Genomic DNA, 12,880 nt, shown 5'->3' on the forward strand with positions numbered 1-12,880 from the left:
GCTAAAGAAAAAATATTGGTTGGAAGTTTAGCTTATCAAAAACAACATTTTGATCTTTAGAATTATTAGCTGCTGTGTTTAGAAAACTGAGCTTGACAAAAAAATCAAACCTCCTGGCCCAGGACAGTGAATATTAATCGCAGTATCACCTGCTAAAATTAATCAAATCCTGACTTTGAAAATCCTGACAGTGTAATTCAATACAGTGAAATATGAAGGATCGCTGATTTTATAAGAAAACGAACTGTGCTTTTTTTTTAAAAAAAACTAACTACTAGAGGAACTCAGCGGATCAAACAGCGTATGTGGATGCAAAGGGATGGTGGAAGTTCTGGCTGGGCACCCTGCATTGGTACATTTGCGAGGAGGTAAAGCCAAGGGAATTTGCTGCAAAATTCATGGCTACTAAAACTGATCTTGCGTGTTTCATGTTTTAGTTCACGAGAGTGGAGAAAAAGTGGTCACTTTGAATAAAGATGGAGATGTCTCAAGTAATTCGAAATTGAATGTACAACCATAAGGTGACATGGCTGACAGTTTAATCTTCGACTTCTTCGGTGTTCCTCATTCTGGGAATAACAACCGGGCGTATGTGGTCCACACTTCCCCATTGCCCCTCACAACGTGTAACAACCCCGCCGTGCTGACACGGCCGCAGTTCCGAAGCTGTGTAACACATACCGCGATGTAAGGAGGAGCGCCTGATGCCTTCTCCCAGCACTTGACAAAAAGGGCATCTGCCGCCAGCGAGCCCTGGGCTCTTCCACCAATCCCAGCACGAGGGTGTGTGCGCGTGGCCGGCGCATTGGAAGGAGGAAGTCGAGCGGGGAGCGATGTACAGCTGCGGGGACTCCAAGTGCAGCCTGCACATGGAGCAGGAACTGCCGGGCTGTGTCTGCTGCCAGCGACCAGGGATCCAGGTAGGAAAGAACAGCCATACAACTCGTCTAACTTTACCCGAAACTTCACACGGCGTAAAAATGGCACATACATACACGGGACTACAATGATCTGGGATTGTCATTTGCAAAAAATAATGCGGAAAGTCTAACATTATTTTGTCATAGTTTGTTGGAGACACCTGTTAGCTTGGTTGCAACGCCTTTCTGTCATTGCTGTCTCGACTAGTATATGGCCGAAACGATTTCGGGAGCTTATCATCAAAAATTTGAATATGGATCTTTGACCGTCTATCAATCTATCTATCTATTTATCTACCTACTTATTTATCTGTGTATCTAGAAGTTTTTTTTTGGTGGGGTGTTATTCATATAACTTTGTAGCGTTGCAGAATCCCTGAGCACATTATAGCCAATATTAAAAACTGTTTCGAAAGAATAGTTTCCATTATAGCGTATTGTCGGAATTTGAATATGAAACTATGTGTCTCGGTAATCTATTGAAATAATTTTACAGTGAGAAACGATTATGCGACGTTGTCGTTTATTAACTCTGTTCAGAAGCTGACACACAGGCCACTTCATTTTCCGACGTTGCTTGAGGAATTTGCAAACTACAGCGGTGCACTTCTCTCTTCCCAGGATATTACACTACTGAAAGTTTCGAATAAACGTAATTCTGGAGATTAATTGAAGACTTTTTCCCCCCATTAGAATCGCTAACATGCACGGTCTAGAGAATGAGGAAGGTTAGTTGAACTATCTTGAGGAAGTTGTTTAAAACAACTTCTGTTTTTCAGATGCGGTATAGAGAACTTTAATCGATCGTTAATTTCAATAAATTCCGACTTATAGCTATTTGCGGCCACCTGTAATTTATCCAGATTTTCAGATAATTTGGGCAAATGTTTCCATATGCAAGGAGGATGCTCACATAGATTCATTCCCACCTAGAGTTTGAAAATTAATATTATTCTGTATATTTGTGAATTCATAATTATATAGAGTTGGGATCTGTAGTAGGAGGAACTCGTTTATTTTGAATGCTTGCTATATGCCAAATTAGTATTCAGATATTTGCATAAATCTTTATTTGTGTGGGCGGGGTGGAGGACATTAAAATGAACATTGGATATTTTAGGATTTGGTCATGTCTGACAAGTTTGTAGATGATGGCTTTTAAATTGTTATTTGATAATCTTGATAATATATTGCAATACTGGTTTTGCAAGGTTTAGTTTTGTAATTGCTGAGTATGAAGGCTGACCACATTTCCAACAAACATGCCTGGATATCAATCAAGAGAAATTGCAAACCTACAAAAATCTGTAAATTATTTCTACCCGACTGAACCTCAAGCACCTATTCTCTGGTGTTTGCAGTTGCTTCGAACCAGTGTTTAGAACATAAAGTGCTATTGCAGAAGGGTTACAGCTTCCCACCATTTGTTCCAAATCTGTGGAGCCATCTGTCAGTAAAACAGGAAGGCATGGGTTCCCTTTCTCTCCTAGGCTTGTTTCGCTATTTTAGGGAGATTCACTTCTCCCTGTGTAGGAGCTAACTAACAAAATTGGTCACCGAGACTTCCCGAAGAAAGGACAGAGTCTAAGGCTGCTTTTCCGCCCATCTGCTGCTGTATGAGGTGTATTCATTATTAATCAAGGCATAGCTGGTGCTGCTCAAATATGCAGTCCTGCTTGGGTAAATGAGACATTCTTCTGTAAATTGCTTCATTTTTGATTGCTGATTGTACAAGTGTCACAAAGCTGACTCAAGGTTCATCGATGCATGCTCAGTAAATTAGAGAGAACATAACTATAGATCAACCAGAGAATGAATTCTGTGCTTCTCTTCACATACAATGACCTAGGGCCATTTAATTTTCTGCTTAATTTTGTTGCAGTCAGTTTGCATTTTTGGGTTATTATGGAGTGGGAAATTAACAATAAATAACAAATTTTGTCAACCTCTGCCTGTAATGAAATTTCTATAAATCTTTGTAATCTGTGTAAGATCAGGATCTCCTTGTCAGAAAGTAATGCGCAGGTTTTTTTAAGAGTATTTGGAACTGCAGAAAGAAGGGCATATTTTTTCCATATTACTTAGCGAGTTTGAATAGTAAAAAGTTTCATTATCATCTATCCAGTAACACGCCACATCATTCCTTTCCTCACAGCAGAGTGCCAGCAAAATATGGAAACTGAAGAGGCACAGGACGTTTCCCAACTGTCTGTTGAGACAGGTAAATGGCACTTATGTATTTGCTCCAAACTCAAGTACAGTTTATTTCATTGATTAAGACATATTTGCTCCTGATTTTTTTTCATTTTTAATATTTTGTGTGATATTATATGAAGTTAATTTCTCAAGTTTTGCATTATTGCACATATGACAGTTGAACTCTCATGAACTGCTGCAGAAAGGGCGGAGAGTACACACCCGCAGGCAGCGTTTTAGATAACACTTTTTTAGGCTGATGCTTGGCTTGCAGAACATGAGCAAATCCCTTTTAACAATATTTTTCCATGAATAAGGTCAACTGTTAACAAAAAGATTTGTATCAGTAACAGAGAAGTGTTCACAATGGATTGAGGAACAACTCATAGGATCGATTGCACAATGTGAAAGAAAACAAAATTTCTACTTTGTATGAACGTTATTTTAATATTGTAATCAAGATTTAGTATTTATTTCTTAATACAAAAACACATTTTGAACAATTTTCATGTTTAGAGTTTGAATTTCCTTTAATTTTCATATTTCATTTGATTATTATGTTGTTTAAAACATCTTTTCTTCCTTGACTTTAAATATATTGAATTAATAAATTTTATTCAGTCATTTGCTTTGAAACATTACCTGGTTAATTCCTTCAGATGAAGACTTGTTTCTCACCCTTGGCATAATTTTCCCACACATGTGGTACACATATAAAACATTAAATACAATGATTAGTGTCACACATCCACCCCCACATCCACACCACATTATCTTCGATATTGTTCCACGTTAGCCACTGAGGTTTTTGAGTACCAAGTTCTCATATTCACAATGATAAGACGGTGTTTCTCCTGCACAGTTCTCTACTGTCTATTTCCTGAGCGGTTAATATTTAATTTGTTGTATGAAGATAAACTGTTAAAATTAAATAAAATTGCTGACTACCTCATTTTATGAGTTACTTGATTATCTTTAGAGAAAAACCGTGTTACTTAATAGAAATATATAATGTGCGTATTAACTCTAATTGTAATTCTGGATTTATTTCACATGTGGCAGTTATTCCCCCAAGTCCAGGTTCCTCCCAACAGCTGCTTATCTGTTTGTCCCGTTCTTAATATCAGCTGGTCAGCTTTCTCTCCAAGTGCTTTGAAACAACCACTCATTCCCTGGTTAAGGTCTTTTTCAGGACTTGCATCTGCTCAAAGCACTTTAGCTTGCCGATGAATTCTTAAATATACTTCCAATGTTACAATCTTTTCATTGGAGTGAACTGTGATGCTTTTCTGATTTGTTTACATCCTGATGTCGAGGTCTGCAAGAAATTGCAAAATAAAAATCAAATGACAAACTTTGAATTTACAGTCAAATATTTTAACAAACAGAACATTTGCACCAAAATATTTAATATAACAGGAAAGATAGGAAGGGAGGCAGCACTTGTGGAGAAGCATCAGAAGAGTTACTAACCAAACTTATAATGTGAATTCAATTTATCTCTCAGATACCACTTGACCTGTTGAGTACATCAGGATTTTCTGTTTTATATCTGACTTCTAGGACCTGCAGTATTCCACTTTTAAACCAATCCATTAAATTTGGGCCATTGACTTTGTATACTGAAAACACTAATAAGTATTTTTCAAAAAGAGTTAGCATATATTTTTTCAGTATAAATACATTCTTGCTTTCTACCTCTAACTCCTTTATTCTCTAATGGCCTAAAAAAATTATAGTAAAGAAAAGAAAGGATTTCACTTAAGTAGTATTTTTCAAGATCTCAGGATGTGCAAAGACAATTTATTTGTTAATAATTATTTTTTATATAATGTTATGTGCTGCAACACAATAATCAGAATCAGGTTTACTACCACCGGCATGTGACGTGAAATTTGTTAACTTAGCAGCAGCAGTTCAATGCAAACAATTCAAACAGCTACCAGAAAAGATATTGGACTAGGTTTCACCTTGAGCACCAAATAAATATCATGGTATTTTGTTAGGTTTGTATTCATCTGTAGAAGATGGTTTTCTCTGAATTTTGCATTTTGTAAAAAACCTGTGCCCTCTATAATCAACCAAACTGATGAAAAATAAGCAAAGGCAGGTTCTGAACTAGGAAGTGTTAATTAGAATCATAAATTCAGTGTCAAATTAGTACAGGAAGTAAAATAAAGAAAAGAAAGAATAAATTGAAAAAGAGGACAAAAGTGAAGCAAGAGCACTATTTTAATTAAACAAAACCAAACTTGGAAGCTGAAGAAAATGGAGTTCATATTTGTAAAGGTTACATTTTAATTCCTGAGACACAATTAGAACATAACATCCTTAAAAGAGTGCCTTACAGAAATGACAAGCCACAATTTGGTGGTAAACTTAGTATAAGAACTTAATGCTACCTAATACATTTGGAATTGGACTGCAAGTTGCTACTTCTTCAGTTATCAATGAAATAAAATGTCTGCAATTGCCTTTGCCAATGGTAATATCTTTGAATTTTTGGATCTTGTGCTAGAAGATGAGATGATTCTTTTTTGGCCCAGACATGCTCAATTAATCAAATAGTTTTATTCTGTATCATTTTTTAAAATTAATTCAATGATTGCAGTCAGTCTGAAAATCTGCTTCAGAGGGCGTTCTATTTTACCATGTAACGATTTTTAGATAAGACTAGCAACATTTCAAATGTAGTGCAGCTAAAGTAAATGCACTAACTAGGCATCTGTACTAGACAAACCTTGCTGACTGAATTGCATGTAAATAAAAATGAGTGCAGATCAACTCATCAGTATTTTCACAGCAAAATCTAGAACACGCACACTGAATCATTTATTTTAGCTGCATTGCCTTGAAGGTGCTGCTGCCTTACTGAAAGATTGCTGTAAGGAAAGTTAGAATGTCTTCCGAGACATATTTTCAAAGTGATTACAAACATAGAAATAAGTTACAAAGTGCAAAACTTATGGCATAGAGTGGCACTGTTAGATTCACCGAACCTATGCAGGTCAAAAAATGTCACTGAACTTAATCCCATCTTCTAACAGTAGATCTATAATTCAAAAATATTACCATTGGCAAATTGCCAGCATTAGCAAATTGTGAATCACTGTTAAGCAAATAATTGGATCAGTCAATTGAACAATGTGACTATGCAAGGTGGATACTCTGCAGTAAGTGTTGCAACTTCAGGCTTTCCAAAGCCTTTCCCTATCTATAATGTTGTATGGTGGAATATCCTTGACAAGTCTGTTCCATCAAGACTCAGTGCAGTAAAACAGCATATTTAAATGCTAACATCCATGTTAACCATTCACTCATTTCACCACCAGCAGACAATAACAGATTGTGCTGCCTCTATAAGATCCAACAGGTATTTCCCAAAGCATCCTTGACAAAGCCTTTGAAGCATGTAACCTCGGCCATTGAGAATAAAGGCAATACACACATAACCGCAACTCCACTTCAAAGTAATATATTTATAATATTCTACTATTCTTCATTGACTTGGGTCATAGTCATGGGGCTCTTTACCTTCTTACACCATGGTGTAACTTCACCACAAAGACTACAGGACTTACGAATTCAAAGCATCACCAGTTTCTCATAGGTAATTAAGGAGGCAGCACACAGCTGTCTCTATTCTTAAGCAATGTCTATATTTCATGAATAAATCAATTTTCAGATATATTGTTGAAAAAAGTTATAAATGCAACCAATACGACCAAGGATAATTTGTCACTAATATCAATCTGGATACAACAGCAGCTAATTTGATGTTTCTCTAAAGGTAATTTTTTTCATAAACTTAAAGAAAAGTAAAACATATGGAACAAGCTTCAAAATGTGGGATTTTTGTCAAGATACTCAGTTACATTTCTCTTTCCAGTGTATTTTCCTATGATGTAGTGTGAAATAATGTACATATTATATACCGTCAGTGGCTACTCAGATACAGGAATCTCACCTGAGTGAGTGCATGTTTCTGGCCTTCTGCAGTTGTAGCCCAACAACTTCAAGGTTCAGCATGTTGTGTGTTCAGAGATGCTCTTCTGCATGTTATGGCTGTAATGTGTGGTTATTTGAGTTACTGTCACCTTCCTGTCAGCTTGACCCAGTATGGCCATTCTCCTCTAACCTCTCTGATTAGCGAAATGACCTCAGGGCATGGATCACCACATTGAATTATGATATCGTAGCTATTAGTGAGACTTGGTTGCAGGAGGAGCAGGACTGGCAGCTGAATGTACCAGAGTTCCGTTGGTTTAGACGCGATAGAGTAGGAGGAATTAAAGGAGAAGGGGTGGCATTACTAGTTGGGGAAAATGTCATGGCAGTGCTCAATCAGGACAAACTGGAGAACTCAGTTAGGGACGTGTTATGGGTGGAAATGAGGGATTAGTATTATATACAGCCACATTAACATGGCTATATTACAGACCATCCAACAATCCACAGGATTTTGAAGAATTTGTGAGATTGCAGGCTTTTGCTATAGAAGGTGATTTTTAACTTTCCATGTATTGACTAGGACTCTCATACTATAAAAGGAGTAGATGGGATAGAGTTTGTCAAATGTGTTCAGGAAAGTTTCCTTAGTCAGTATGTAGATGTCCCAATGAGAGGGCATGTGATACTGGATCTGCTATTAGGGAATGAGACAGTGCAGGTGCCAGAAGTTTGTGTAGAGGAATGCTTTGCATCCTGGGATCATAATGCCATTGGTTTCAGAAGGATTGCAAGGGACAAAACTGGTCCTCTGGAAGACCAGAATGGTAATCTATGAATGAAGCCAAAAGAGGTGGGGGGGACTTTGTTAATTTCTTGCATCTGTATTGACTCAGGTGACAGATGTATGGAAGTGAGGCAAAGCAGCATCGGCTTCATGGACCCTATATAGATTATGGAGGGTTTGCTCTCTTGAAGCAAATTAGGGTTGATAAATCCCCAGGGCCTGACAAGCTGTTCCCTTGGACCCTGTGGGAGACAAGTGCAGAAATTGCTGGGGCCCTAGCAAAGATAATTAGATCATCGTTAGTGACAGGTGAGGTACCGGAGGACTGGAGGATAGCTAATGTTGTTCCATTGTTAAAGAAAAGCTCTAAAAATAAACCAGGAAATCATAGTCCATTAAGCGTGATTTCAGCAATGGGTATAGTTATTGGAAGGCATTCTAAGGGACCAGATATATATGAGTAATTGGATAGATGTGGACTGATTAGGGATAGTCAGCATGGCTTTGTGTCAGGTAGGTCATGTCTAACCAATTTTTTGAGTGTTTCAAGGAAGTTAACAGGAATATTAATGAAGGCAAGAGAGTGGACGTTGTCTACATGCACTTTAGAAAGGCATTTGACAAGGTTCCTTAAGGGAAGATGGTCAAGAAGGTTCAGTCACTCAATATTCAGGATGAAGTAGTAAATTGGATTAGACATTGGCCTTATGGGAGAAACCAGAGCATAGTTATAGATGGTTGCCTCTCTGACTGGAGGCCTGTGAGTAGTGGAATGCCGTAGGGATCGGTTGTCATTTGTCATCTATGTCAATGATCTGTTAACTGGATAAGCAAATTTGAAGATGACATCAAAATTGGGGGTGTTGTGGACAATGAGGAAAACTATCAGAGCTTGCAGCAGGACCTGGACCAGCTGGAAAAATGGGCTGAAAAATGGCAGATGGAATTTAATGCAGACAAGTGTGAGGTATTGCACTTTGGTGGAACCAATCAGGGTAGGTCTTACACAGTGAACAGTGGGCACTGAGGAGTGCTGTAGAACAAAAGGATCTGGGAATGCAGGTCCATAATTCATTGAAAGTGGAATCGCAGATAGAGATAGGGTTGGAAAGAAAGCTTTTGGAGCATTGACCTTTATAAATCAAAGCATTGAGTACAGGAGATGGGAAAGTTATATGAAGTTGTATTAGATGTTGATGATGCCTAATGTGGAGTATTGTGTGCAGTTTTGGTCACCTACCTATAGGAAAGATGTAAATAAGGTTTAAAGAATACAGAGAAAATTTACAAGGACATTACCAGCTCTGGAGAAACTGAGTCATAAGGAAAGATTGAATAAGTTGGGACTTTATTCCTTGGAATGAAGAAAATTGAGGGGAGATTTGAAGGAGATATACAAAATGATGAGGGGTATAGATAGGGTAAATGAAAGCAGGCTTTTTCCACTGAGATTGGGTGGGTCTACAACTAGAGATCATGGGTGTATATATTTTATATTGGGATGGGAATTTATCAACATTTATAAGTTCCAGAACCCCTGAAAGTATCCTCTCTGGTTATCATTCAACAGACACTAAATTGGTCAAGTGGCATCTAAGGAGAGGAATAAACAGTTGATGTTTTGGGATGAAACCCTTCATCAGGACATATATATGTGTTTATAATTGTCATTTCTATTATTTACATTCCTCTATTAACTTCAATGTCCTTCTCATTCCTACTAACCTTAAAGCCAGGGACAATGTTTTCAATTAGAACATTTATTATCTTCCTCCTCCCACACTCACTGCTTTGGTCTCTAAAAAGACCTAATCTTTATTTTACTCTTTTCCTTGGCATTTTTTTGAATTTATCTGCTTATGATTTGTTGTGCTGGCTTTGTATTCCAGACTCTTCTTCTGTTTGATCCCTCTGCCCTCTAGTTATTCTGTAGTGTCAATCTCTCAGTGTTGTAATAAGCTGTATTTTATTTACCTTATACTGTATGTTCTGTAACATCCACTGAGATCTTAATTTCTGAGTTCCCCTTATTCTTTTATTGTGAGCGTATTTGGTCTGGACTCTTATATCTCCCCTTAACTGGCTTTCTTTTCTCCCTGAATCATACATGATTCCGGTGGGTCCTGAGATGTTTGATCTGGAGAGGATCTTTCCTCTTATGGGAAGGTGCACGAGGTACCTAATAAAGTGGTCACAGACTGTATATAACATAAATTTTAAGTAAAGGGGGAGAGAAGGTAAATAAAATACTAGATGCTCTTGGAAGTCATGAATTGATATTCATGCTGTAAGTTCAAATCTGCTTCATGCAGAATGGTTTTGACCTTTTTATAATCTGCTGCTGCCAATGACTTCATGGGCCAGATTTTACCATCCTCCATTGGTCAATGTATCCTTGTCTTCCTCATCTGCCCACTGCAATGCAGACGAATGGAACATGCCAAAAATGAGATCTTAAGCTCATCCATCTGACCTCCCACTCTGAGGCCAGGAGTAGAGTTAAGTCACATTAAGCTGAGGATAATTTGTATCTGGCCCCTGACCATCATGATGGTTGGCAATCTGACGTGATCCATCTCTTTTAAGAGGGGTTACCAACCTGGACAGGTTAAGTAACTTCCTTCTTCCTTTATTTTAATTAATATTAATGTTTTCATTCATTAAGTCAAATGAATATATATTTATTATTATTGATACTTTTAAATAAAATTATAATTTTTAAATTTAGTTTAATCTACCCCCACTGTTCTGCATATCCTGATTAACAGAGACAGATAACAACAACTGATAGGACCTTAGACACATGAGATATCGATATAGTAAGGGTGGGGTCTCAGGTACCACCACTTGAGATCAGCTTGCTGTTCCCAGCAAGTTCTGTTTCATGGAACAGTTGCAAAAGTTAAACCTCATGCTCAATTAAATATGCAGGTTACTGTAGCCTCTGGAATAAGGGGAGATTAGAAGTGCGGAGGTAGTAATGGGGCAGGTCAATACTGACAATTTCCATCTGCTTTCCATGTACTGACCTTCATGGATTCTAACTTTGTAATAACAAGCCGAGACTCAGTGGCCTGAAGGACCAGATTCCATGCTACAGGACACTGACTCAATAACTCTTATGGGATTTCTTACCCTTTAACACTTTGTACACTCTGCTAAATTTACCTCCCTTTTTGTACCATAATTAAAATCCAAGTATGATTTAAATAATAGAATAATTCTAGGTTTGACTTGAATGATTGCATGAAACCTTTGCATTCTGTCAAGTAAGTAACCTGTTAATGATTTCAAACACTTTGATGGCCAGTACATTTTCCTCAAGGCTGTAATTTAAATTAATTCTTAAAGTGTGTGAGATAAGAAAAATAAATCACTGTTTTCTTTAGTAATTACACCTGGTAGAACACCAATCATTGAAAGCATTTGGATTCATTTGAGTTCAGAAAATAATTTTGTACGTAATATATGTAATGTGTTTGCGACTCATGGGGTTGAAACATTTATGTTATGCCAATATTGAAAAAAAAATATCAGGTAAAAATAAATAAGTTTTTTGCATCCTGGTAGGCTTTTACATACTGAGTGGCCATAAGGCTTTGTTGTGGACCCTTAGCTAATTACACTGGGCTGGGCATTTCTGGCATGTTTGCCTCTCTGAGTCAGCCCACTTACCCCATCTTGAGGGAAGTACACTGTGATCTAAATATCCATCTTCGGATCTATTTCTTACTAGTGATCATCTTTCCCACCCTTTAAGACCCCCATGTGCCTGTATTTAGCTTTCTGGATATGAAAATCTGATCTTCGGGATGCTCCAGTCTGCATGCCGACTAGCTACAGGGAAGATGACCCACAGCATGGAAGCAGGCCCTATGGCCCATCTAATCTGTGCTGTCCCAGTTTTCTGCTGAACCCCATCTGCCTGAACTCAGACCACAGCCCTCCAAACACCTCTCTCATCCGTGCACCTATCCAAACTTCTCTTAAATGCTACAGTCAAACCTGCATCTACCACTTTTTCTGGCATCACGTTCCACACTCAGAACACCCTTGAGTGGAGTAGTTTCCCCTCAGGTACCGCTTAAACATTTCACCTTTCAACCTAAACCTATGACTTCTAGTCCTAGTCTGACATAAACCTAGAGGAAAAAAGTCTGCATGTACTCACCTTATCTATGACCTCTCGTAATTTTATATACCTCTGAAGATCTCCCTTCATTTCCTTTGCTCCAAGGAATTAATCTATCCAAGTTATCCCTGTAACTGAGGGCTTTTGCTTTCAGTCAATGCTGTCATGTTAACAATTCTTATATTCAGATACACAAGCAGTTTTAAATAATTGTAAAACATTAAAGATATGAAAAAGTTGTTTCCCTTTCCTTCCTTTTTGAATCCGCAGACTTAGAATACTGACTGAGCTCATTAGAGACTCGGATTTTCAGGGCATAGGTTTAAGGAAGAATTAGAGATCTAGGCACATTTGAAGACGTCCATTTTCATCTAAAAGGTGGTTGAAATGTTTTGTAGAGTTTCAGGTGTTGGGGAGACAGGTAATCTCACAGTATTTGTATTTGGATGAGCACTTGAAACAGCGTTTCAAAGGCTATGGGCTAAATGTTGGAAAATGGGATTATTACATATAGGTACTTGTTGGCCCTGTTCTTTAAATTACAATTGTGACCATTTCACAGTCGAATCATGCCAATCATGAAATTTGCTTGGGCATTCCTATTGTGTCACCCTATGGTACTAATGCAGTTTCAGTACCATAATGTAGGCAGTGGTGTTGCTCCTCATCCAGTGCTCCTTTGAGTGCTCTAGAGGGAAGACAGCTTTTTAATTCCAAGGCAATAACTTATAAAGACTGTAGGTAATGTAAGTCAAATAGTGACAACATGTTTGGATCTCTCTACCCACTCACTGAACAGACCTTCCTGAACCTACCCACCCTCCTCACATCTACGGTTCACCCTGACTGGAGGTGCATCTGGTTTCCCAGCCCCTATATAACCACATGTTTTAATCA

The 12,880-nt window shown here is 37.9% G+C and overlaps 1 protein-coding gene across 10 annotated transcripts in view; it reads left to right on the forward strand.

The window, feature by feature from the left end:
* The first annotated feature begins 611 nt into the window (after positions 1 to 611).
* The window catches only part of ikzf1 (IKAROS family zinc finger 1 (Ikaros)), an 85,842-nt gene continuing 73,573 nt past the window's right edge, over positions 612 to 12,880 (forward strand). Inside the window, exons 1-3 of one of the 10 annotated variants that reach the window (XM_073054330.1) lie at positions 612 to 920; positions 1,614 to 1,648; positions 3,076 to 3,141. In XM_073054330.1, the coding sequence (XP_072910431.1) occupies positions 1,624 to 1,648; positions 3,076 to 3,141 (91 nt within the window). In that variant the 5' untranslated portion in view covers positions 612 to 920; positions 1,614 to 1,623. Of the gene's footprint in view, positions 921 to 1,541; positions 1,649 to 3,075; positions 3,142 to 12,880 lie in introns of all 10 variants that reach the window. The other 9 variants (XM_073054323.1, XM_073054324.1, XM_073054325.1 and 6 more) reach the window with 9 other exon arrangements.

This window comes from Hemitrygon akajei, chromosome 8 (assembly GCF_048418815.1).
Source record: "Hemitrygon akajei chromosome 8, sHemAka1.3, whole genome shotgun sequence".
In the NCBI taxonomy this organism is placed as follows: domain Eukaryota; kingdom Metazoa; phylum Chordata; class Chondrichthyes; order Myliobatiformes; family Dasyatidae; genus Hemitrygon; species Hemitrygon akajei.